The 26822-nt window shown below is 36.4% G+C and overlaps 1 protein-coding gene across 2 annotated transcripts in view; it reads left to right on the top strand.

Moving 5' to 3' along the window:
- Positions 1 to 26822, top strand: part of grm7 (glutamate metabotropic receptor 7) — a 240684-nt gene that overhangs the window by 61521 nt on the left and 152341 nt on the right. For both annotated transcript variants that reach the window (XM_016503641.1, XM_016503640.1), the window contains exon 2: positions 3787 to 4003. In XM_016503641.1, coding sequence (XP_016359127.1) covers positions 3787 to 4003 — 217 coding nt within the window. The remainder of the gene's footprint in view (positions 1 to 3786; positions 4004 to 26822) is intronic.

Raw genomic sequence — 26822 nt, forward strand, 5'->3', positions numbered from 1 at the left:
ACAAGAAAGATGGAGGAATGAGAAGGGGTGTTGCTTTTGAAACTCTAAGTCTCACCTCAAGCCGATCTCTGTTATACCCTGATTTGGGGCTTTGAGATCTGTTCCTTCAGACTCCTCAAGGTGCGGATAGTCAAAGCTTGCTGCGGGTGGAAGAAACTCTTTCTGGAAGAAATTATTTGAATTGGAAAGCTTGAAAGGCGAGTTCTTGCTTCAGGACCTTGACTTGAGTTGAAAGAGGCAACCTGTAATTGCTTCAGCTGGTGATGGTAGTACTGTTAAATTTACTGTATATATATATATATATATATATATGTTGATTTCATGAAATTGGGTAGTGTCTCAGGATGGCTTACAGAAAGTAATACTTTTCCCACATATTCTGACTTAGGGTTAGGGTTAGGTTTCCACAACTTTTACATTTTCCATGGCTTCCAACTCAAAATAATTGTGATTTTTACTTGTTTATACTTTAAACATGGTAAAAACTGTCAAATGTTCTTGTATTAGAGACATTCTCTGAAAACAAGTCTTAATATTTTATGTAGTGTTGCTTCTAAAGTAAATTGATCTTGTTTCAAGGATTTTTAAATATTTTAAGGGGGAAGTAAAAAAAAAAGATTTTCTTTATTACTGGTGGTAAATATCATTGATTTTAGATACTATACATTTATTGGGTCTCTGTTTGTGTTGTTTGATTCTGTTTGTAGCTTAGCAGTTAGCATGAGCTCTCTGACTCCTTGAGCCGGGGACAAGAAAAGTTTAAACCAACCTAATCACATTAGCTTCCATTCCTCCCTCTTTTCCCCATAACTCTTTGTCCATTCCCTGCTGCATTTTCTTTCTTCATTGCAATAACAAAATTAAAATTTTATATTCAGTGCATAAATATGCTTTGTTCTGCATTTTCTTTCCAAAATGTTCTGAGATTTCCAAAAATTGCATTCACGCTGTAAGAGCCAACATAGTTGTGTGCCAGGAGAAATAATTAGCAAAGAAACTGACATCTTGCAAAAGAGTTTTAGGACTCTTTGCACTGTTCAAAACGGCTTTCAATGCAAGACTACCGTTCTCAGTGCAACATGAACATTACTTTTGTTTATTCAGCTTATGTACCACTAAATACGCTGGTGTTTTTCTCTCAAAAGCACACAGTTCTCACACCCATCCCCATGTTTCTGTCCCTTATATATGTTCTTACTTAACAAATTATTTAATGGAAAAGCTTAGCTCGCCATTAAATCAAGTGAGATCAAAAGGCTAATTGAAAAAAAAAAAGTTTGGCTAAACTTTGCTGGCTGTCGAGCAGGAAGCCTTCTTCAGAGAAAGGAATAAACTTTCAGAAGAATTAATCTGGCCTGACTTGGTCAAAGATCCCAGACCTGTGTCAAATGGAGAAAAAGCTTGAAGATAATTGAAAAAAAAAAAAAAAAAGCCCTGAGCGCAAGTTAAGTCAAACTTATTTTGAAGTTTTCAAAAGATATGTTGAATTTCTTAGAAGCCTGCTAGAGCGTTGAGTGTTTAGGATGGTGTTTGTGTGTACTAGGAGCTAACTTATCGTATGATTTAAACAAATATTCGCAAAGTCACCTTTTTAATACCGTTTCATGGTCCGTAATCATTATTCATGGACAGTTTATTTTTTCAGTTCACCCACCAGTTGCAGGGGGCAAAAAGTGGATCTGTTTTTCTCCAAGTGTCCCATCAACTTCCCCTTGTAATGTTGATGTGTTTTCCCCCAGATATGTACTTTAAATTAACATAACTTTTTATTTTTGTTCACTAGCCTATTGAGGGTCATTTCAACGTTACTTTACTGTGTTTATTGATTAAACAGAGAAAAAAAATGTCATATGAAGCCTGGGCACAGCATGCTTTTGCATGCCTTGATAATATAACTGTGTATTGCTCAGAATTTGAGTGCAAGACTTCTAACGCAGAAGATGTGACAAAGCATTTGTCAGAAAATAGAAAACATGCCTGGGCTTTGGTGGATAATGTGGGATATTGATAGCTTGCTAGTGAGGACTGCTGCAGATTAGCTTATCTGAAATTGTGTGAAGACATTTACATATTCAGGTCCCCTGTAATACTGCAATTTGACTCAAAACAAGTGGTTATTGAACACACTGGAAAATAGCCTGAATGTTGTTGGCCGTGATCATCTGATCATCTGGGGTCTGATGCCTCAGCCAAGGACATTTTCATAACTTCATAACAAGCTTTGTTCCAGGAGATAGTTCATCATTTCTGAGAGGTTGACTCGTCAAATTTCAGAGTTGAAGTCATCCTTGACTGTACATTAGGAGGACATGGGAGTAGAATCGGTACTATTTTATGCTAAACGGTGTTAAGTGACCGTTTTAGTGTTTGTGTATATTCTCAGCATGACCTATTCTGAGGTGAATGACTTAAATGCAGCACTCGCTGTTTCATTACATAACTAAAAAACAATGAGTATATTATGCAGCTTGTCCAAGATGATAAATGTAGTGCTGCGGCTTGCACCGACACAGCTGGTGGGTGATGTGGAAGTTTCTGATATCTGCCAGACACCAAATTTTGATTATGTATATGCCAAACTGCAGCGGATTGGTCGTTTTGTTTTACCATATAGTCATGGAGGATTAGGGCTGGGGGACATTGCTAAAAATGCATATAGATACAGTATTGTGATGTATTCAATATGTTTCAGTATTAATGTAATTGCTGTTAAATGCTTTTTTTTTTTTTAACTGGAAGAATCATCATTCTCATCAGACATTGTTGCCAAGAAGAATATATTTTTTAATACGTCTATCTTAACATTGAGATTCAGGTCTATTTTTTTTTTTGCATCAATTAGTTTAAATGAGTTTACAATGTATTTATTTGTTTGTGTGTTTAATATTATTTGTATATTTTATATTGTATGTGAAAATAATTTATTGTGTAATGCTAAGTAAACTTTTTGGTAACACTAGCCTTTATATATAATGCATTATAAAAGTATTTTTAATGCATTAACTTTGTTATAATGCACATTATAGTGCATTGAATGTTCTCTCTATCTCTATATTTATTATAATATAATTTATGATAATATATGTATATATTTATTTATTTATTAATTAATTGTTATACCTTTAGAAAGTTTAACATTTTAGATGTAACAAGGAATCTGCAAATATTATGATACATTTAACTTTGTTTACAATTACTTTTGAAAATATATTGATAATGTATCTTTTCATAAATAGTTGTAACCAAATTTAATCATAATATTTCTATAATATATGTGTTATACATAAAGGCTTCAAGAAAAATTGTTACCAACTTTGTTTCCTACCAAACGTTTTAACCCAGCTCAACATTGAACACACAAATTACAGTGACACTCAACAACCATACATTTAAGAAAAAATGACATTCTATTCAATAAAATTTATATTTGAGGAAAAACAAAAAAAAAGACAGTAGTGTTACATTAGCTCATTTAAGTAAGTGTCACTTACGTCAGTAGAGCGGGATCCAAAGTCAGCGCAGCCTTGTCTCAGTGTCCATTTGATATAAGTTTCACTGCAAAAACCCACAGTAGACCAGCATTCATATTATGACAGTGTCAAAGAGACAGGTGGCAGATACAATTGCCTATGAAAGTTTGAGTAATTGACATTCAATACGGAATCACGGTGGGAAACACTCCATCATTTTCCATTACAAGAAATGAAGGAAATAAAAATCGGGCCAACTCAGTTTAGCAACCGCAGCGACAGTCAATCTAACCACCTTATTTTCGTCTGGTTTCAGATTCCGCAGATCAGCTACGCCTCCACCGCTCCAGAGCTGAGCGATGACCGCCGGTACGATTTCTTCTCTCGCGTCGTACCTCCCGACTCCTTCCAGGCGCAGGCCATGGTGGACATAGTGAAATCGATGGGTTGGAACTACGTGTCTACGGTGGCCTCGGAGGGAAGCTACGGCGAGAAAGGAGTAGAGGCCTTCATGCAGATTTCCAGAGAAGCAGGTGAGTCAGACAAAACAATAAACAAGAAGTCTTTGAAGATAAAGTCCTGAAAAACTCAAAGCAGTCTCTGCATGAGTAAACAAAATAGTTGTTAAGAGACTTATTTTGGTTGTACTAATGACAACCTGTCAGTTTCATCAGTGTTTACAGATTATATTTTTTAAAAACAAGTCTTATTCAGTGAGAAATGTTTGGGTTGCTTTATTCATTCATCTCTGCAATACAAAGTTGATTGCTTGAGACAGCTTCAAACCATCAATTTGCAGTGTTTCCCCCAACAAGAAGTTCACCTTTCAAATAAATGAATATGTAAATAACACAATTGTCTGTTAATGGTGGGGATGTTGTGCCTCTGGGACACTTTTCACACAAATGTCTTGCAAAACAAAGTGTGATGTGCCCCAAGGAAAGAAGATTCATTCCAGATGTCTCCCTCATTAGTGAGTGAAGATAATTACTGGAACTTGACTTGTACCTTTTAGGGAACAAATTAGATGGTAAGGTGTAACCTGACATGATGAGTAATTGGGGTTGCTTAATGGAGCCTGTGGTATGTCAACAAAATAACCTCATGATTGTTTCACACTTCTTAAGAAAAGTATGAGAAGTCTTGTAGGGCTGGTTGATTTGTAAACAAATTGTTCTCTTGTATTTTTGAATGAATTGGTGGAACTGGTTCACAAAATCAGTCGTTCGCAGTGCTCGCGTCTGTTTGGTAGGATCTGGGATGAATTGAAACAGCCAAAGCGGTTCTTCACCTCACAGAGTCATCGCACTGATTTTTGTTTAATAATGAGCTTGGTTACCTTAAAGACTCATCAAACCAAAAACAAATGTATTGTCGTATTAACAAATGATATATACACCAATTTGTACAAAACTGAAAACTGACCATATTTGCGCATGCAATATATAATATACAAATTTCTAGTTTTATTATGAATGATTTGTCAGCTTGAGTCATTCAGCTTGAATCAGAATTATTTGTCAGTTATTCAAAAGTAATCTTTCAAGGACTTTCCTTTTTCGACTTCATCCTTATTTTCTTAAAGGGGTGGGTTCAGTGGTATTTTTCTAGGCTTGATTGTGTTCATGGGGTGCAGTCTAACATGTGTTAATGGTTGTTTTTTTTTTTTTTGAATGCATTATTTTTTTTTTTTTCCGGTGTCATGTGCAGGGCTCCATACGACATCGTGCAAATTCATACAAAATCGCTACCTCATTAAATACTTACATTTTCCTGTGAGATTGGAGGGGCGATTAAGCATGTTGTGATGTTTTGGCTAAATGTATTGTGTAATTATTTTTAAAAAGCACAGGATTTTGAGTGTAAAGTGCCTCAAGTGCTAGAGGGAAAGACTTATGATAGATTTTGGCTCAGAATGTATGTTGGCAAAACCAACATTGCTCAGAGCTGTTTGGCAGGGTGTTTTGCTGTGGTTACTTTATGGCCACAAATTTAGGCGGATAATGAATGTTCTTTTACTGTACTTTTACTGATAGGGACATTGAGTCTCATTCATGGAACACAACAGGATAAATGCTTGGTAAAGGCTAATCTTATAACCTGCTATGTCAAATAAGAAGTTTGAATTAAAAATACAAAATGTCATATAGAAAACTATCAAATTATAAAAGTAACTATCTTTATATTGTAGCAGATATGGATTCTGGATTCACACAACCTCAGAGACTTTTCAGCACTCAGCAAATTCTGTTAATTGGGCTTACTGTCCAATTTAGCAGGGAGGTGGAATTTATCTCTTCTGACAGTGCGGTGGAGCTCAGATTAGCAACATTTCTCACTTCATCACAAGTCGTTTTTCACTTCTCCTTCGTGCGAGTATTTTTGCAGACTATTTTGAAATTAAACCAAACGAAACACCTACGTCCACACCTACCTTCAGGTATTTGTCATCTTCTCTTTGCATGCCAGATTTGCCAACCACCCCGGCTTGTTCATTAATTTTTATTTATGAAGTGATTTACAGTCCACTCAGGATTTGAAGAGTGGAGACATTTATTAATGATACTAATTTGCGTATTTGATTATCCTGTATGAGTTTATCACTCTTATTGCTTTGGTGCCCAAGTGGCACAGCGCTTATCCTGTGGGAGACGAAGGAAACACTTTTTCATATGGTTGCGAACCCAACGCTGTATGATGTGGAAAGGCTTCGACTTCATTATCCTCAGCTACAGTATGTTTGTATGTGTGTGCATAACCACTGACATTAAGACTTTAATGGGCTACGTTTGATTCAAATTAAATGTGCTCACTGAACTTATGTCCACTAGAGGAGAAGATGCACCTGAGAGCATTTCCAAAAAGACACATATTGAATGCCCTCGGGATGCTGTATTGAGTGTTGCAGTGGTCTGGATGTTTCATGGAATGCATTAAGGATACATTGGCGCAGTCTTCATGAAAGAAATGGACAGCTGTTTGAATGACTAATCATGCATACAAATCAATGAAGATTAAAGGGGTCATATGATGCGATTTCAAGTTTTCCTTTCTCTTTGGAGTGTTACAAGCTGTTCGTGAATAGATAAGATCACTGAAGTTGCAAAGACTAAAGTCTCAAAACCAAAGAGATTAAAAAAGCATCATATGACCCCTTTAATAAAATTTAACACCACCTTTTTCATTGTTGACTTTATTTATTTATGTATTTATTTATTTGCAGTCGCTAAGTTGTTCTGAGTGGTTGCTAGGGAGTTCTGGGTGGTTGCTAAGGCAATGCTAGCAGCAGGGTGTTGTTATTAGATTGTTAAGATGTTCTGAGTGACTGTTAACACATTGTATAGTTTCTAAGGTGTTCTGTGTGATTAAAAAAAAATCAGTGGTTGCTAGGGAGGTCTGGGTGGTTGCTAAGGCATTGCAAGCTGTAGGGTGTTGTTATGAGATTAAGACGTTCTGAGTGGTTGTTAGGATCTTGCTTTGCAGTTGTTATGTTTTCTGAGTGGTTGTGAGTGCACTGATGCACAGTTGTTAAGGTGTTCTGTGTGATTGTTAGCATTTTGATATGTGGTTGCTAAGGAGGTGTGAGTAATTGCTAAGGCAATGCTAGCTGCAGGGTATTGCAATAAGATTGTTAGATGTTCTGAGTGGTTGTTAGGATGTTGTTCTGCAGTTGCTTAGGTGTTCCGGTTGATCGTTAGCATTTTGCTATGTGGCTTCTAGGAAGTTGTGGGTTGTTGCTAAGGCATTGCTAGCAGCAGGGTGTTATTGTAAGATTGTTAAGATGTTCTGAGTGCTTGATACCATTTTAGTATTTGGTTGCTAGGAAGTTCTGGGTGGTTGTTAAGGCATTGCTAGCTTCAGAGTGTTTTCTGAGTGGTTGTTAGGATGTTTCTGTGCAGTTGCTAAGATATTCTGAGTGGTTGTTAGCATTGATAGATGAGAATACTTATACACATTTTATGCAGATTCTTGTTTCATTTTCTAGAATATTGTAGTGATATTAGTATCATTTTACCTCTAATATGAAATTTAGCAATTTAGTATTCTAAAAAAAAGAGAGCACTTAGTCTTTTGTGTTTTAAAATGTTCTTAGGTTTGGAATAAAGATATTGTACCAATATATTTTCACAATAATTTCTAGGTTCTTATAGCTTTTTCACAGCTGACTTGACTGATCACACATTTTCACATTTTGCACATCATCTAGTACTTTACGTCGACTAGAATTTGTCCATTGATTTTCTGTGCATCCAATAAAATTCAGGACATCCCAAGGGCTAACCTGTCTTTAATACGGCAAAGAAGTGACTTCAAGTGTTGTCTGATCTCTCATCAAAATTTCAACAGATCCTGCCGAGGATGTGATTTGGTTTAGAGTAGTTATGACTGTCGCTATGAGATTCTTATGGTGTTCTGAGTGTTTTGGTGTAAGGATGGTGTTGTTCAATTTCTAAGGTATAATGGGTTTTTGCTAAGCCATTGTCAGGGTGTTGCTATAAAGTTGCTAAGATGTTCAGAGTGGTTGTCAACATTTTGTTATGTGGCTGCTTGGGTGTTCTGTAAGGTTGCTAAGGTATTGTTAGCTGCAGGGTGTTGTTGTGAGGCTACTAAGGCGTTCTGAGCAGTTATTATTATAATTTTGCTATGTGGCTGCTAGGGTTGCTATGACATTTCTAGGTGCAGGGTCTAGTTATTAGACAGTGTTTACAGCTGAGACACGCGCATAGAGAAATTCAAACAGACAGTGAGCGTGACTGTACCATTCACCTGTCTGCCCAATGCATTATACAGGCAGTGAGAGGCTAAAATATACCCCTTATCCGCAGCCCTATATTGCAGGTTTTAGGCAGGAATTGTCATTTCAGTACATCACTAATAGCAACAGTCTTGCAATTACCGTTAATTAGCCTCTGTCCACTGCAGTTTTATCAATGTGTAATGAGATCATTAAGTATCCTATTCTGCAAGTTCCTGATGCCAACGTTAGGTAAGACAACTGCTTTGATTTTAGTTGTGATTCCTACTTTCTTGCACATTTTAGATCAGCTCAGGGAACAAGGGGAAAGAAATTGGGTTATTTGAATCTCTCTATCATCATCGTCTACATCTTCAAATTCCTTTGAAGGCTTAGCAGGATAATATCCGAACTGCAGCTATGAAAACGATCACTTGCAGCTGTCCAGACTCAGAAGAATCAGGTCAGAACCTTTGATCCGTCAACTGCGGTGTCACAGACAATGTTTTCATCTTTATTAAGGATTCTAGCCACAGTGAACATGGAGAGGCTCTGGAGATGATAGGACTCTGTCAGAAGTCATTGATCAATCGGTGACTTCAAAATGGCAGTGTGTTTGTATAATTTCATTGCTTTTGAGATAATAATCATATCCAGGATTGGGTCATTCTGAAAGAGACAAAGATTCTGTTTCAAAATTTGCCTAGACAGCATCATAGGCATGTGTTATGTGTTTTGTGCTATAACACTGTTAGCTTAGCAACATGCTAATGACAAACTCTACTGGAATCAACCGTAAGTTGATTACATTTATGCATTTGGCAGATGCTTTTATCCGAAGCGACTTACATTTACATTAACATTTTATCAGTTGATGCATTCCTCGGGAGTCAAACCCATTATCTTGGTGTTGCTAGCACCATACTATTCTGTTTGAGCTGCAGGAACAAGTCTCTCATGCAAAGATACTGTATATGCAGAGTGTTCCAAATATGTCATCTTACTAGGCAGCTGCTTATGTAGGCAGTAAAGCAGCTTTCTATGTTTTCGAACAGAATAATTATCTCTGGCTGTATCAGTGTAAATATGCCATTCAGGAAGCACAGCATCTCATTTGGCAAGACTGCTGTCACATAATGACTACAATAGTGAAAGTGTTGACAGAAATTGAGGCCGTGGACTAAACATTAATGAGGTGGGTGTACATTTAAGTGTTGGTGCTACACTGTCACTTCTGGCAACATGAATTGTGGTATCGTATTCTTTTAGTTGCAAATTAAACATCTGCGGGGTCATTTGTAATGTTACGAGCAGCATAAAATGATCCAAGATCATTACAAGTATAGCAGTGCATTCATTATTGAGCTTATTTTAGACCAAATATATCTGAATTCAAACTTCTTGATGTTGTTTACAACTCTGCAAGGCCCAGATGATAAAATGAACCATACCTTCTCCCTGAAATTCATCGTTATACCAAACAACTGTCAACATAGTCATCTCTGACATGTTTTCTATCCCTAAAGTGCACTAGAGTAAGATTTTGTGGAACTCAGATGTCAGAAAAAACATCCTAGTTTCTTAACTTTCTCTTCTCTGCAGCCGCAGGATCTAGGAGAACCTGAACATCCGATGATAAATGCTTGTGGCCTCCAGCTCTTAGAATCTTAATCGATGCTAAATGACAAGTTTTATTCTTTGCCTCCAGACATGTCTTCATGGAATGTGATCGATATTTGTTGATATTTGTCTTAATCATTAACTTGGGAACTCATTAGTGTGGGTGTCACTATCCTAGATTACTTTTAAGAGATGGACTAAGTGGACCAAGATTGAAAAAGTTCCCTGCTTGGAATGAATCAATTCAGCAATAAGTGTCATCCCCAGTGGAAGTGGTCGTCACTTTAATTTCACAGTTGTCTTGCCTTAAATTCTCCTTGGAAAGTGGTAGGTTCGGTTCCTCTCAATCTCCCACAAACCGCAGAGATTAGCCCGAGAGTTGCAAACTAGGACATGAAAGTGCACTGCTGTGAATTAGACCCTGGAAAGACCTTGCTATTCCTTAGTGCGTCTGTAGACAGTTGCCCTTTGTTTCTGGGTTGTAATTGCTTGGTTGATTTCAGGCTTAAGTCTCATAATAGCACCGGATCAAAGGAAAGTAGAGGCAGATGGCTATTAGCAAGTCAGTCACATAGACTCGACTTGGGCTCAGGTAACAATTTGGTGCCCTATGGAGTCTCGAGTTGAATGGGGAAAGCTGTTATTAAGATGTCTCTCCCCCTGTTCTTCTCAGGCGATGAACACAGCGCCAACATATCAACAAGAGCTTTTCACACAGCGAAGCCTTTCGCCAATACATTATTCATCCCCCTCCCAGAACTCTACCTTTCTCCATCAGCACCAGTGGCCCACAAATTGTACATGCAGGGAATTCTGTGCCACTATGCCCTATTTTGTGAGCTAGTACATTGGAAGCTGAAATGCCTGAAAAAGAGAGAAGGATCCACTGGGAATGAACAGATTTTTTCCCATTCCATCTCTGAAATAGACAGCAGAGGCTCAAACGGTGGATAGTGATGGACTAATGAGGTGTGACTCGACCTTTGCCAAAATTGTCACAGGAGCTCCGCCCTGATCAATAGGGGTTCAGTTAAGGGCTTGTTTGATGGTTGTAAACTGAACGGTTGATTAATGATTAAAGTAGCATTGCATGGATACACAGTGCAATTGACTTGTAGACAAGTTTGTGCAGTGGGTGTGTGTTTTTTTTTATTTGTTTTCCAATCACTTGGCACTTAATGGGCATCTGTCTGCTCTGCTAGAGAACCGTCACTGTAGGGGTGGGCAATATGAGCAAAATCTTATATCATGGTATGAGTAATTTTATATCAGAGTAATGAGATCTATGTATCAAGATTTTGGTGCAGAACATCTGCAGTTCCTTTCTAAAACCTACTAAGCTGTTTATGTATGCAGAATGTTAGGGTATCACTGCAAAATTGTCAGCCCTAAAATACTTTGTTTTGGCAAAACTCTAAGGTAGATTTGCATGTGGTGGGTAAAAGGAAATCCCATCATGTAAAAATGAGTGAAAAGAACAAGGTGCAATAGTCAGGCCCCGGAAGTGAAAACTCCATTTATTTTCTCCATGATTTGACTTTTTAAAGGTAACTTTGAAGGCAGATCTACTGTGGGCTACAAGATTGTTCATCGATATGCTTCTGTTGAATTTAAATGAAACATGACTGATAATTTGTTACAGCTCTCAGACTGCTTAAATATTTGTATATACATGCATATTTTGCAATAAAAGTAAAATATGTGTTTCACCTCATAGGCAACTGGTTTGGTTCATGGCTTACAACACTTGAAGACTTTAAAAAAATAACAGGCGAAGTCAGAGAACATTAGAGTATCACATTTTTAGCTTAGCATCATGTTAACGCTAAAATCTGCAATACTTTTACATATGGAAAAATTCTCACTTTTAACTAGTTGCTTATTAGCATGCCTATTATGTTTATTAGTACATAAAGCGCATATTCTATACAATATATACATCCCTAATCCTACCCCATACCTAAATAAACAACTACCTTACTAATTATTAAAAGGTTAAGGTATAGCCAACAGCAGTCTGCTGCTTATGCTACCTTAGCCAAATGTTTTTGCCACTCAAACTGCTGTTGGCTATACCTCATGAAAAGTGATTAGGGTGGAACGTGTGAGGTTATACTCCTCATTTATCCCATGAATTGTCAATGTGTTAATCATCAACTCATGACTTCAATATGCAACATAGTTTGTTCACGATCAATCTTCAACAGCTTAACGACTCCAATCCACCTCCAGCCCTCTGAACACGAAACTATGAGCCATGCATGCATGCTTTTTTTTGAAGTAGCAAATGTATTCAGGTGTGCTGCGCAGCATACTCGAATACCTGCGGCCTGGGCAAGTGCTTTAAACTGCAGGTTCCACAGTACAGCCCAGGCTGATCTCCATGACTTTAAAAGCCAGATACATTGCTGGAACAGAGGAACCGCAAATCCTACATTAATACCACAAGCTGAGGCCCAAAGACAAGCTTCAGTCTCGCTGGCTTCCTCAAACAGAATTTTTAAAACATGAGCAATGCGCCATGGGAGTTTCCCCAGTAGCCAGTTGACTTTTTTCCCTCCACAGTCTGCTTTTATTCCACAGATGCTTTAATCTGTAGTCGATATGAGAAGATGAGAGTTAAATTATGAGCGGTTTATATTTTCTTCTTGTTTACAGACCATTTGTTGTCAAGAACCAGTCAGATTTAGCCTTTTGAAATCCAACATGAGCCTGAACTCTTGTAGTTTCATATCTAGCAATGCCTGAGGACTAAGTATTTTAATACACTTTTTTTTTTTTGCGTCCATGACTAAATTGGTGCTACAAAAGTGTTCGCGTTCGGTGTTAGACATTAATTTTGACTAATGTCTTTTCCATTTTAAAATCCCCAGTCTGCTTTCTTCCTTGAGAAAACCAATTAATTTAGCTCAATTTGAAGCTTTTTTTTACTGAAAGCATGTTGTTTCAGTTGAGTATTAGTGTTGTAGAGCAATGGCGCAGTCCAAAACAGATTAGCTCTGAATAATTCAGAAGCAGCTAAAGAGACCACATTTTCTTTTAGCATTCTATGCTAGCTTACAAGGCAACGATCCCGTGAGATCTTTCTTTTAGCATTTTATGCTAGCTTACAAGCCAACTATCCCATGAGATCAAGTCTTCCCCAAGTTTAGCCATCTGCGATGTTGTGTGCAACGTTAATGCCTTTGTGAGCTATGTTTTATTTAACCCCAAAATTTAAATGGTTGTTCTTGTTTTTTTCAAATACAAATGGTTTAAAACAGAGGGAAAGTTGTTTGTTGCATCACTAATGCATTATCGTTGGTGCATGTTTTTTTTTTTCCTTGATTGTGAAGAAGAAAAAAAAAACCTCAGGAAATGAAACGCTCTTTGCACTGCACTGAGCTGATGCTCATCGACAGTTCATACAAAATTGATGAATTGACTTCACTGGGGATTTGTGTAAACAGCGTGCAGACATCATGTAGTGAATATAGATATATAGCTTATCAGAATGCACTAATCTAATTTATTAAATGCAGTTTGGAGGAATATTTAAAAAATGTGTATTTTATATATTATAATTTAAATTATTATGCTTGTAAATGTCTCCTTTAATCATTTTTAGGAAAAACACATTATTATTATTATTATTATTATTATTATTATTATTATCATTATTATTATTATTACTCTCCTTAATTTTTCAACTTAGGAGCACTTGTGCTCCTTGGGGAGAAAAAAAAAACAAAAACAAATAAGTGTCAAGGCCTGAAAGAACATTAGCATAAAAAAATTAAATAAGAAAATTTTTAAATTCATGTCAAGCCTTTTTTTACTTTATTGTAACTGTCTTCGTAGTTGTATAATTATGAAAGTATTGATAGACGGTTGATCTGAATATGTATAAATTGACCCTCTGTCCACATCAACAGCCAATCACTTCAATTTATGGATGCGATCCAACAGGAAATCAACCCCCATCTTCCATTAGTGTGCAGTTCTTACTTTTCTCTCAGTCCATTACTAGGTAATGGATGGCCGAAGTGCCCCTCTTACTTGCAATGCTCTTGTCTCTAAACTTTCACTTCATCAAGTGATGTGGATTCCTCAGTTGGATTCCCTCCGAACAGACCTGTAAAAGAGGCTCTAAAATAGATTAGCCTGTCAGACATTCTTAAGGACAAATCTATGAGCTCCTAATGGCACTGATGTCAAGGTGCATGCTGGGAGACTGGGAGGAACAGTGCCTTTCAAGGCAATATTTATTGCTCTGGAGCTGAAGTTGTAATGGCATATTAAAAGTAACAAAAGTGCTGCTAAAGTGCTAGGCTGACAGGGTTGTGCATTGCAAAAATGGGTTCTCTTAATCAGTATTTTTCAGTTTTTCGATTAAAAAACCTAAACAGCCTTAAAAAAAAAGATTAGACAGTTCTGTTCAAATCCACTGTGCTGTAAAAAGCTGACATAAACTTAATTCAAGATACATTCTTTGAAAACAAGTCTTAAATCAAGATACATTTACTTGCAACGTAAAACCGTATAAGATATTTAGGATGTTTATACTGGAAAATAACACACACACACACACACACACACACACACACAAATGCTGATTAACAAGATTTTTGCAGTGTTTAATTTTATGTTTGCTCTTTCTTGGTAATAAAAGGTTAATTTTCATGCATGGATTGGAAGCGCTTTCATTTTTCGCACTTTGCAAGCTGCGGTATCAACAATGGAATATATATTTGCTATTATTAGTTCTTAGCAGTCTAGTAGATTTTTTTAATTGTGAAGTGTTCATGGCTGCTTCTCACGTATGGGATATGACCTTTCCAGCTCTCCCAGAGTCCCTCGAGCTGTGTGGGTAGTCAGAGATTTTGTGCCCTAACAAATGGAAATATGGCCAGTGGAATATTAATTCGAAGCGCTCGAGGGTGGGTGAGCTGCTTGAAAGACCGCTTGAGGTCTTGCCTCACAAAGGCAAGATTAAGCAGGCGCTAAGAACATATGTCCAGCTTATGCTTTGCCGAGGTTTGTTTTGTTCAGGCAGGTCTTTGGTTTTGCAAGAACAGGGTGTTTGCATGTTTCTTGACGTTAAAGCTTGGAAGAAAAATTTCGCATGTAGTACTTTGAGGTCAACATGACATCCAAATTAATTTACTTTAATACACGTTCCTGTTATTGTAAATTATTAATTGGTGCAGGTTTTTCAACCTAGAACATTTTCCTTCAATCAACTGGCCAACTTTTTACATTCCAACCAATTCCCGATTGATAAATCAGGTCCCACCCTACCCATTTTCCCTGAACATCCCAATTTTATTTGGAAATACATCACTTTTGGGAAGTAAATTGGGTTGTAAAAAGCCATTTCCCCTGTTGTTTTGAGACCTTATTCCAGATTGATATTAATTTCACATATATATATATATAAATATATATACTGTATATATCAGTATGTATTAGGGTTGGGCCGATCGACGATGTCAATGTTAAGCTGACATCGTGATTCCTTTTTTAGTGGCTCCGTATAACGCGTTATTTGTTTCACGCTTTGGGCACACCCCTAACCCCGCCCCGCTCCCCGATGTCATCGTCCATCATGATGTTTCACTGTAGACATCGTCCGATGCCAATTTGGTAGACATCGCCCAACCCTAGTATGTATTTTTTTTTCTGGGATTGCAAGAAAAATGTCACCAAACTGCACTATGGGAGAAGACAAAAGGTCAGAAGTGACCCACAGCTGTCCTTTGGTTTGGCGCTGACGGGCTGGTTGGGAACCGTGTGTGTTAGATGTACTGATGGCCTTTTCTTCATAAGTTCAGTTGATGATGGAAGAGATTTGGAAGAAGCTTCTTGGCAGCTCTCAGCGGTTGCAAAGTTACTGACAGTTTCTATATTTCCAGCTTTGGTTTTTGCAGAAATGCCCAGTACAGCGGGCCTGAGGTCCTCAAAGATCGAAATAGCGAATATTTCTTTTTTCCATGTTTTTAATGTTGGGGTGCTTGAGGTATTTTCAGTTTGGAGGGTTTTTTTTTATATATAAAGCTACCCTTGTTAAAAAGAAACACTTTTGTTGAATGTACACTTATAGTGTACTTTGAACCTTAAAAGTCTATAAAAAAACAACAACACAAAACTGTACTTTCAAACAATGTAATATTAATCAAATAAAAGTTTTATTAAAGAGTGACACTTTCATGATTCTTAACACTTTTAAAAGTGCAATTTGTAATGTAGTCAAATTCAATTTATTACTTTAAAGTACATTTTAAATCATTGATTTAATATTTTGCCATAATTTAATGAAGTACACTTATTTTGATGTGTTGACTCTTTTATCTGTAGTGTATGTGATATTTAATTTAAAGTTAATATATTTTATAAATATATACAACATTTTGCAAATATGTAAGACATGACATTCACATTTGAATAGAAATTACATTAAAGTATATTTTAGTTTACCATAAATTATTGTTTTAACCAAAGTTCGAAAACAGTAGAAGTAATTATGAAATTACATGTAAAGATGTCTTTAAGTCCTATTTAAGTGGGTCAAAAAGCACAAAAGTTCAGCTTTTTTTATATTATAAAATAATAATTTAAAACTAATAAATGTTAATTTAACTGCAATTAACATTCAGTTGAGTATTTAAAAATCTTAAATATGTTTTGTGTATATTTCAGCTAATTGTATTTAAACAAATATTTACATTATGCATGCATACATTTTCATCTAATTGCAATTAGCATTCAGCTGAGTGTCTGTAAACCTTAAATATTGTCTCATATGTATATATATATATATATATATATAGTGTATGTATGTGTTTATATATATATATATATATATATATATTAGTATTATTTATAAGTACTCTCTTTTAAGTATCTTAAAGTGTACTACTTTTTCACAAAGGTGCGTAGGTGTATAATAATTTTTAAACAAAAAAAAGTGGAGGAGATCAATTTTAAACCTAATCGGCTGGTCTCATGAATATTAATTATGTGATATAACATACACCCATCTCATTTGCTGCAAGGCAAAGCTGGAGTAGGATTAGCCCTTACCTTTTTGTCCATTCATTTCACTGCTGCTGCAGCTGATTGGCAGAGCCTTCTGCTTGATCTTAAATGCACTGCTTTGTGCTGCAAAATGAAAAATGCACCACGTAGTCAAGCAAAACAGAACTTAGCCTCTAAATCTTTTGCATCACAGTTCCGGTTATGGATACGCTTTCCCAAATCCCCACAATCATCCTTCGTTGGTTGTGTGTTTTTGTCGTCTGCATTTTTGGCACGAGGGGCATTTCAATTATACATTCTGTGTGATCAGGCAGTTGCATCACTCCGGAGGAGAAACACCTATCATCTATAGCATTAAAAATTGAAAGAGGAGGCAAAAGATGGAGAGTGAACGCAGCACAAACAAAGTAAATAAGCCACAAGCTCCTGGGGGAGCAAACGTGTGAGGTGGGTTTAAAAGGGGGTTCCTTCTCAACTTAAAAGCCTGTTTCTATTTCAAAGCTGTGTTTTGTCCCGTTGAATGCCGTGTTTAGTCTATGCCTGTTTGTTTTATTGTGCTGAAGACAAGAGTGACAAAACACAAAATAAAACATTAAGCAGATCAATCCAGAGAGACACAAACACAGTCAGTCATGCTTTTGAAAAGCACTGAGCCATGTCTGATAGCTCAACCTAGATGTCTGAAAACAAGCATGGGAATGTTTCTGTACAAATTTCAAAGAGATTGCCAAATTAAACATAATTGGGTAATTTAAACGGGACGGGGCGGAGCATGCATTGTGGAAAAAAAAGTCACTGTGGACTGAAAATGAATGAGATGTCAGTGATTCATATTGATATCTGGAGCATGAAATTTAAGGTGCATATAGGCTGTGTAGCAATTTGATTTAAGAACAGGATATGTAGTAATCTTGTATCAATAAAAGTAACATACATAATTAATGGGGCTTGCTAAGACATTATTGCTGATACTTAGGGTTGTTCATATTAGATTGAAGTAACTTTCAGTCTGTACCCATAATAATTAATTACAGATAGCATTGTTAAATGTTATTGTATACTTGGCTAGTACAAAAAAAGTATGAAAACTTTTGTAACTTTTTATATTTTTTGTAAGGTTTAGGGTAGAGGTCTGCATTCCCGCGACCCGACCAGATTTTTTGCGCTGCGGGATTAAAATCCCGAATAAAACGCGGTAATGGTCGGTGTAATTTGAACGGGAGCAGGCAGTCTAACAATATCCCGTTCCCGACGTCCATTCAGAACAGCATATCTGTGCTTTATTCTTATTGACCACCGGTACAGCCTGCACTCGGACTGTTATGCACGTACTGTGCGCATGTCACACGTTTTATTTGCAGGGTATGTGCGCAGCATGTGCATAACGATGCTCAGAGCTGGCTGTACTGGTGGTAGCCTAAATATACAGCCCTCAGACAGAACAGGCAGGTGTCACAAACAGGCAAGAGACAAGAGGAGTTCAGGTAAACAGAGGGGTTTATTGTCAATGCTGTGATGGTCAGGATCGAAGGCAGGTGAGTAAGAGAGATATGAGAGAGTTCTGGGTATTTTAGCTTCTTGGTAATCTGGGTTATGATAGTAGTAGGAATCCTGGAGATGAACCGGGGCTGAGGAGAATCGGAATAGCGGAGACTGAATTGACTTCTGGAGGTAAGGAAACAACAGTTAGTAAAGCATGTAAGGAGTCTGGCAATGTTCAGGTAGTGAACGGTAGACCGGACACTGGAATGCTGAGTGGAGTGAGAAGATATAGCGGGCTTAATTGGTGATGCAGGTGCAGGTGATCAGAATTCGGGTGATTGGAATCTGGTGTGTGTCGGAAGAGGTGACTGTGCTGACGTGAGTGATTGCGATGATTGCCTGACAGCAGGTTGTCCATGAGTGACAGAGCAGAATAAGCAAAGTGTGGACCTTGAAGGACGTTCAACTCGGTTTTGTTTATATTTTTCTTAGCCTATAATTTTAAATGACAGATGTCTTATTTATTTATTTTTCTCTGCGACACTTATACTGTTAACAGAAAAATGTCAAACGAATTTTGTATTTTGACAAGACAAATAAAAATAGCTAATAGGCTATTTTTATACAACCTACATTTTTTTTTCTCTCTGCAACACTTTTTGTGTTGTAAATGTTAAACGAATTGTATCCTGATAAGACGAATAAAAATAAGAAATACAATTTTTTGTACAACATTTTTATTTTCTCTGACACTTTTTTTTTCTACTGTGTTGCATAAAATATTAAACAAATGTTGTGTCTTAAGATAATTCATATAAATTCAAGTCAAAGTCAATAAATTCAAGACTTGACAAGACGAATAAAATAACACAATTTTGTACAGACTACACTTTTATTTGTTAGCCTATCTCTCTTTCTTTCAGTAGCGGAAATTTAAGTGTGAGATTGTGAACGAGATCTAAATTTAGTGGGAACGGTCGGGTCGGGAAGAAAATTATTCTAAGCGGACAGCGGGTGAACAAAGAGTGAATATATAGCGGGAGCAGGTGGGTGCGGAATATAACCTTGCGGGAGCGAGCAGGAGCTGGACTAAAAAAATAGTCCCGCGCAGATCTCTAGTTTAGAGTTCGGGTGGATTTTATTTTCTTACTAGTTCTGGGGGCTGGTTCACACAGACTGTGTTTTTCCATTCCACTGCGCTACTTTTTCAAATTTTTTATTTTTTTTTGTACACTCGCTTCTCATGTCTTTTTCATAAATGTGGCACTCGAGTTAAAATAAGTTTAATTAAATGGAAAACAGAGACACACACACACACACACACACATATTTTGAAGTGTTTTTCCTCATTCCACTGCCCGCGTCTCATGTTTTTCAAACCAAAAATGCATTCTGTATGAAAGTTCCCTTTAATTTATAGTTACGACTTGAGAGGTTATTGGATTTAATTTGCACAAAAAAAAAAAAAGTTTTCACAAAAACAAATTGTGAATAAAGATTTTCTCATCCCAATTTGGGAACATTGGCACAAAATAGAAATGGAAGTTGCAGGCACTGGGGAAAACATGACTTTTTAATTTTAATTCTATTTATTTATTTGTTTGTTTGTTTACTTGTTTTAATGCACATGTTAGAAATTATATTTGCATCCTTGTGTTATCCACACTATAAAAAAAAAAAATAATAAAATAAAGTTATAAATAATATAAAGAAAAGCAAGAAAATGCAAGAAAATACTATTTCAGTCTTTTTTACTTCACAATTTCATCTTTTACATGAACATTTCAGAACTGCTTTATTGAGTTTTGATTTTAACAAAAAAAAAAGAACAGAACTATTTCATGTTACTTAGCATTTCTTTTTTATTATTTGTGTAATTTACTAGCAGTTGGTGAGTAAACATAATTTTCCTAAATCAATTGTTGAAGTGAAAATTGTTTCTTAAACCCTTTTTTTTTTTTTTTTTTGTAAGTGCAGCATATTTGATTCAGCATATCAACATTTGCATAAAAAAGCGCTATAGAAAATTGGGTGTGGGCTCTATTAATTAAGCACCCTAAGATAATAGTGGAACATCACACTTCATAAAATATAAAAATATATAGAGTATTATCATTTATGCCTAAAGAAACCAGTCCTTACAGACTAAATTCTCCTTATTTAACAGTAACCTCATTTAACATTTAGTTTATTTTTCTTTTCAACAGTAAACTGTCTTGATGATTATTCAGAATGAAACAGGAAATGATCAGGTTTGGATGTATCTTCTGTCAAACTATTTTTTGTGATCGTCCCATGGAACCAATGACCTGAGATTATGACGCGTGTTGTTCTCTAGACTGGTTGTATTGTTAAGACTGATTTACAGCAGCAGCCAGCCGACCCTGGAGAATGGTGTCTGAGTCACAGGTCCTGAGGAGGGAGCGGGGGAAAAAGGAAAAAGAAAAAAAAAAAACTGGAGCGCTTCCAGTTGCTCAGCGTCAGGGGAAAATGGCACAAAAGGGGAAGGATGCAGAGGTGAATGCCAGATGCTACTCAGTGCCAGAATGTTCTGGGAATGTTGCCCTTGATAGGAGATGGTGAAAAGATCACTGCAAAACATTTTCTAATCTGTATTTTTGTCTTGTTTCCCAGTAAAATATCAAAACATCTTTAAATCACTAAATTTGCTAAAAAAAATTGCGTAAGAAAGTCAAATCAAAAGTAAAGTAACAAGTTTATTTTTCTTAGCCTACACATTTTGTTCTTTTTCATTTTTGCATAATTCTATTAAAGTGATGTCATTATATTTAATAACTATTTGCCAGTGGGGTATGTAAAAATAATTTATACAATATCGTTTTTTTCCTAAATAGGCTTAATATTTTATGCAATTATGCAATTAAAATGTACATTACTGGATTACAGCGATTTTAACCATGTAACCGAGTTAGAATGCCCCTTAACTGTGGAAAAATCACTGTTGCACAAGACCTTGCACGGTTTTTTTATATGCATTCTTTATATTTGTATACAATTTGTGATATTCTTACTGCCTTTCCACTTTTCTCCCAATAAGTGGCATATTTTAAGAAACTCTACAAATAATTATTCTTGTCATCTGCGGTTCCACAAAGAACCTTACGCATTGACATTTTCCATTGCACAGAGGTTCTTTATTGTGAAAAAAAGAGGTTTGTTAGACTATTATAAAGTTTGTTGGAGAACCAAAAATGATCATTCTCTTAAAAAATAAAGGTTCCAAAAGCAATGCCATAGAAAAATCATTTTAAATCCCCCAAATAACCGTTCTGTGATCAGTTTGAAGAACATTTTAATAATCTAAAGACCCTTTTTCCACTATAAAGAAACTTTTGTGCAATGGAAATTCCATGGATGTTGAAGGTTCTTTATGTAACCATAGATTCCAATAATGAACCTTTATCAAGCATCTTTATTTTTGAGATTATCAAGTTAAAAATAGCTGAACTTTTGAAAACGCAAGCAAGCATTATGTGTACATTCCTTGTGAGCGAATGCTTCCTTTTATTACCAGCCAGATATAATTCACTGTCAGCTAGGAGCAATATGAAAATTGAATTAAATCCATATTTCATTATTAGTAATTTTGTACATTTTATCTTGCTTAAAGCAAGTGACACCATTTGGGAAGAGTGGATGGAAGCCTCTATTTTTGGTCATTTTTATCAGACTCTGTAAGTTCAAAATTACTTACTTTGCCAAAATTGGCACCAATGGTCTCTCCGATCTACTTAGCCTTACAATGCTTTTGGAAAACATAGCCAGGCCTGTAAGCGATCAGAGATAAATTAAAATAAATGACAAATGGCAAAGCTGTCAATAGGGTGGAGTGGTATTATCTTTTTTCCACCCTATCGAAGTTTGGATTTGGCCTTAATTTATTTCTTTGATTAAATTACTCTATGCAAAGCCTCAAGCTCCAGTGCAAACAAATGGTACTACTTCTAATTATTTCCCACTTAGTCGCTCCACTAGACAAGGATGTCCTCTCTCCCCTCTTTTGTTCGCGCTTGCCATAGAACCCTTAGCCATCACCTTACGTGCTTCCAATACTTACAGAGGGATAACTAGAAGAGGGAAGGAACATAAAGTGTCTCTGTATGCTGATGACTTACTACTATATATCTCTGACCCCTCTATATCTATACCTGCTATTATGTAAATTTTAAAGGAGTTTGGTGTTATTTCAGGTTATCTTTCTAAAAGTGTATTATTTACAATTAACCATGCAAACACACCGACCATCCTACTCTCACCCTTGAGTATATCTAATGCGTGGTCACATTAGATATAATGAAAGGAGACGTGAAAGACTGGACATCGCGTTGGTTTCATATGGATTACTTTATCAAAGAATATTTGCTTTCGATAAGACTTGCTTAGTTTCAAAGTAGACATGTCAAGCTTTCTATAGATATATCTCTCATGTCTCTTTGTTGAGTATTTGCTGAGTTACAGTTCATTTTAATGACGCGTTTCTAAATAAAGATCACGCAGACCAAGGCGGCAGACAGCGCACCCTGTTTGTTTTCTTTATTTTATAAATGCACAAAGTTTTGTTGTTATTATGTGTGTATACAAATAAAAGTAGACCATTTACAGATTCGATTGATGTATTGCTCTTATCTGTAAGATCAAAACTGAAAGTGTAATTTAAGTTCTTTTCGGTGTTATCAGGAGAAGATGCCACAAAACGCGTATCCGCGTTTGTCGACCCCAAAGGGTTAAAGTTTCAGACTTTTAAATATTTAGGGGTCAATATGACTAAAACCCTCTCTGCATTATTTAAAGACAATTTTTTGAAGATATATGATCAGACCTTGCAAAGTTTTAAAAAATTGAATAACTTACTAATTTCCGTAGCAGGTTGCATTAATATTATCAAAATTAATATTTTACCTACATTTTTATTTCTATTTCAGTGTATTCCTTTTTTTTTATTAATAAGGCATTCTTTAAGATGGTCTCTCAGTTCATTTGGAATAATAAAACTAGTATTTAGAATACGAACTCGTATTATCGAAGACGTATTTACAGAAACCTAAATCTATGGGTGGTATGGGTCTACCTAATTTCCAGTTGTATTATTGGTGATGTAACATACGAGCCCTTTCATTTGCATTTTATGATCCTTTGGCTGACTGGACTGAGATAGAAAACCAATCATGCTCCCCCTCCTCTTGGCCGGGACTAATTTTTTCAACTCTGTCTTCTCCTCCTTCATTTAAGATAATAAACCCTGTAGTAACTCATTCTTTTAAGATATGGTCTCAAATAAGAAAACATTATAAATGACATGCATGCTCTACTCAGGCTCCATTAACTGCTAATCATTCATTTCCTCCATCCATATCAGATGTATCATTTCGTAACTGGTCTGAAAGTGGAATTTGTTTACTCAAAGACTTGTTCATAGATGGATATTTTTCCTCATTTCAACAATTACAACAGAGTTTTAATCTGCCGAAGTCCCAATTTTTCAGATACTTGCAAATACGTAACTTTATCAAAAATAATTTTCCTTCATTCCCCAAGGAACCACCAGACTCACCAATGGACTCACTGTTCTTGAATAACCCATTTTTTAAAGGTGGCATATCGGTTATTTTGAAGAAACTCTCACAACTTGAATGTAACGTATCACTGGAATATCTACGTGAAGCATGGCAGGAAGATCTGGGAATAAATATTACAGAAGACCAGTGGGATGACGCACAAAAACTGGTTCACTTTTCCTCAATATGTGCTAGACATACCCCTCCCCCCCCCCGACCCATTTCACTTGGATAAGAGAGGTCATGCAATACCTTCAATTAGAAAGAATTAGGTTTTCTATAAAATATAAAGCTTATAAGTTCTATGACACTTGGGGATGCTTTATAGACTATTTTTTTTATTTTTTGACAAGGTGTTGTTTCCACTTTGAAACATTTGTGACAGCCCCCCCTTTTTTTTTTTGAAAAAGAAACTGGGAAGGGTATTCGAATTTCATTTTTATTATAAAAGGTGTGATGTTCCTGCAGTGTTGTAATTTGGATCTAGGTACAGTTTTGTTTTGTTTTGTTCTCTCTCTTTACGAAAAACAATAAAGAGAATGTTAAAAAAAAAATGGCAACAGACAAAAAATGGTTCAAAATGATGAGAACCTTCAGAACAAATGCCCATTCGAGACAGCGAGGGACATGTTGGGACTGATTAGTAGTTACGATCTTTCCGCGACTTAGCCAGAGGGGTTCAGAAACCAACCGCAAACTGATCGAAGCAGTGCACAGTGGGTGAATGACACAAATCACTGCCTACGTCAGTTCATCCAGTCTTCAGACTGGCAACCCAAAGCATCGTCCAACCCCTTCCCCATCACTCAGAGCTCAAATAACAAACATGTCAATCGAAAGGGCACAAACTGCGTAACCTGGCGTGACAGAATAATAACTAGACCACAGTTGGCTTTCATCTTCGCCAACAAAGCATTTCCTTCCTCATGGCTCTGTTTTTGATCTTCTATACACATAAGGCCACGTTGACACTGGTAATTAGTCAGTGAAATTCGTTTAGGTAAGTGGTGTTTAACGTGCAAGCATTTGGAAAGACATGTTTGTTGTTATAACTGCCAATGTCTCTCCACACTCTTAAAAATAAAGTTTCCAAAAGGGTTTTGCTTTGTTGTCATAGAAGAACCATTTTGGGTTGCCTGAAGAACCTTTCAATAAACAAAACAGGAAAAACCTTTCAAAAAACAGTTCTTAGATGAACTACTTTTTTTCTTAGTGTGAAGAACATTTAAAAAAAAATCAAATAAACCTTTTTTACACTATAAACCACTTGCTGTGGAATGGAAAGGTTCCACACTCTTAAAAAACAAAGGTTCTTTATTGACATTGATGGTTCCATGAAGAACCTTTAACATCTACACTCTTAAAAATAAAGGTTCCAAAAGGGAGGTTTTTCAGTGATCCCATAGAATAACCATTTTTGGGTTCTCCGAAGAACCTTTTAGTGAACAGTTCTGAAAATAACTCTCTCTCTCTCTCCTCCTAAAGAACCTTTATTTTTAAGATTCCACAAAAGGTTCTTTATAGTATAAAATGGTTCTTTAGAATATTAAAATGTTCTTCACAATAAGAAAAAAAAATCTTTCAAGAACTGTTCACTGAAAGGTTCTTTGGGGAACCAAAAATGGATCTATGGCATCACTATGAAAACTTCCTTTTGGAACATTTATTGTTAAAGGTTCTTGAACCCTGGATGCCAATAAAGAACCTTTATTTTTAAGAGTGTAGCAAGACATTGAAACATTAGAAGACTGAAAGCTTTAGAAACCATAGAGGACAATCGAGAGAGGTTGTGACATTTAACAACACTGAGAACCGCCAATAAAAACGGCTGCATTCATGCCCGAGGAGAATGTGAGGGTGTCCTAAAATGACAAAGAAACCTTCCTTGCGAGATAAAAACAATGTGAAGAAGACATATGAGATAAACATGCTTTTATTGAAGGATTGCAGCAGCAGCAAAGTGAGCCTTGTTGATTCGCTGACAGAAAGCTTGCTCACGAATGGGATCCAGGGAGATTTTACAACTGTCACCTGAGGATTTTCAGGGATGCAGGTAAAATATTAATGTCCGTTTCCCTCACTAGCTGCTGAACAAATACTGTGGCTTCCAGAGGGATGCATTATCAGAGAGCCAAATCCAAAATACTGATTAGAATAGGTTCGGATCAAAATGGTTGGTTTTTATATGACTTTCAATTGGTAATCTTCAAAACCACTTATTATGTGGCATGTTTTTAAATATACCATCAACTTAGTATCAAAGTACCAGTACCTTTGACTTCTTTAATATGATTTTTGTTATTTGAGATTCCCAGAAGTGAGACTTTTGATTATTTTTCCACAGGCTTAAGATGCAAGACAGTAAGAACGCAATTCAAGATAATGGTTTCTTGCAGTGGCATGCCTGCCATACAAATGAGCGAGCTTTTGAGATTTTGATGAACTTGGGTGACGGGGGGTACAATTGTATTTTTAGTCATTCCTAGAGGCAAAATTAGCTCATGTTTTGTCAAACAAATATGCATTTCTGTCAGGACCACTATCGTCAAAATGATAGATACTTAGCATAAAGTTTGGTTTGGCGGTATGGTTCCGTTCTGGGCAAAAACCTTCCTGCCCATCCATGCAGCCTGTCATGAATGAGCAGGGAGAGCAGCAATAATAAACCCCCTAGGGTTAACAGAACAGAACAAGGCAGATATCATTAATGTACTTAATGATATTTACAGTAAGTGTAACACTTTATTCAAGATAAAGGAGTTTGATTAGCAAGGAATATCAGAAAGCCAAGTCCTGACTGTGGCGAAAGGAGGAGCTGGGGATGGAGGAGGGTAATTTGCTCCGGAGCAAGCTGAAAAGCTGCTGAATAATACTGAATAGAGCTTATATAGGAATGCCGCGATCGGTGTCGTATTCCTATAG

Source organism: Sinocyclocheilus anshuiensis, unplaced genomic scaffold (genome assembly GCF_001515605.1).
Source record: "Sinocyclocheilus anshuiensis isolate Anshui unplaced genomic scaffold, SAMN03320099.WGS_v1.1 scaffold2488, whole genome shotgun sequence".
NCBI lineage: Eukaryota > Metazoa > Chordata > Actinopteri > Cypriniformes > Cyprinidae > Sinocyclocheilus > Sinocyclocheilus anshuiensis.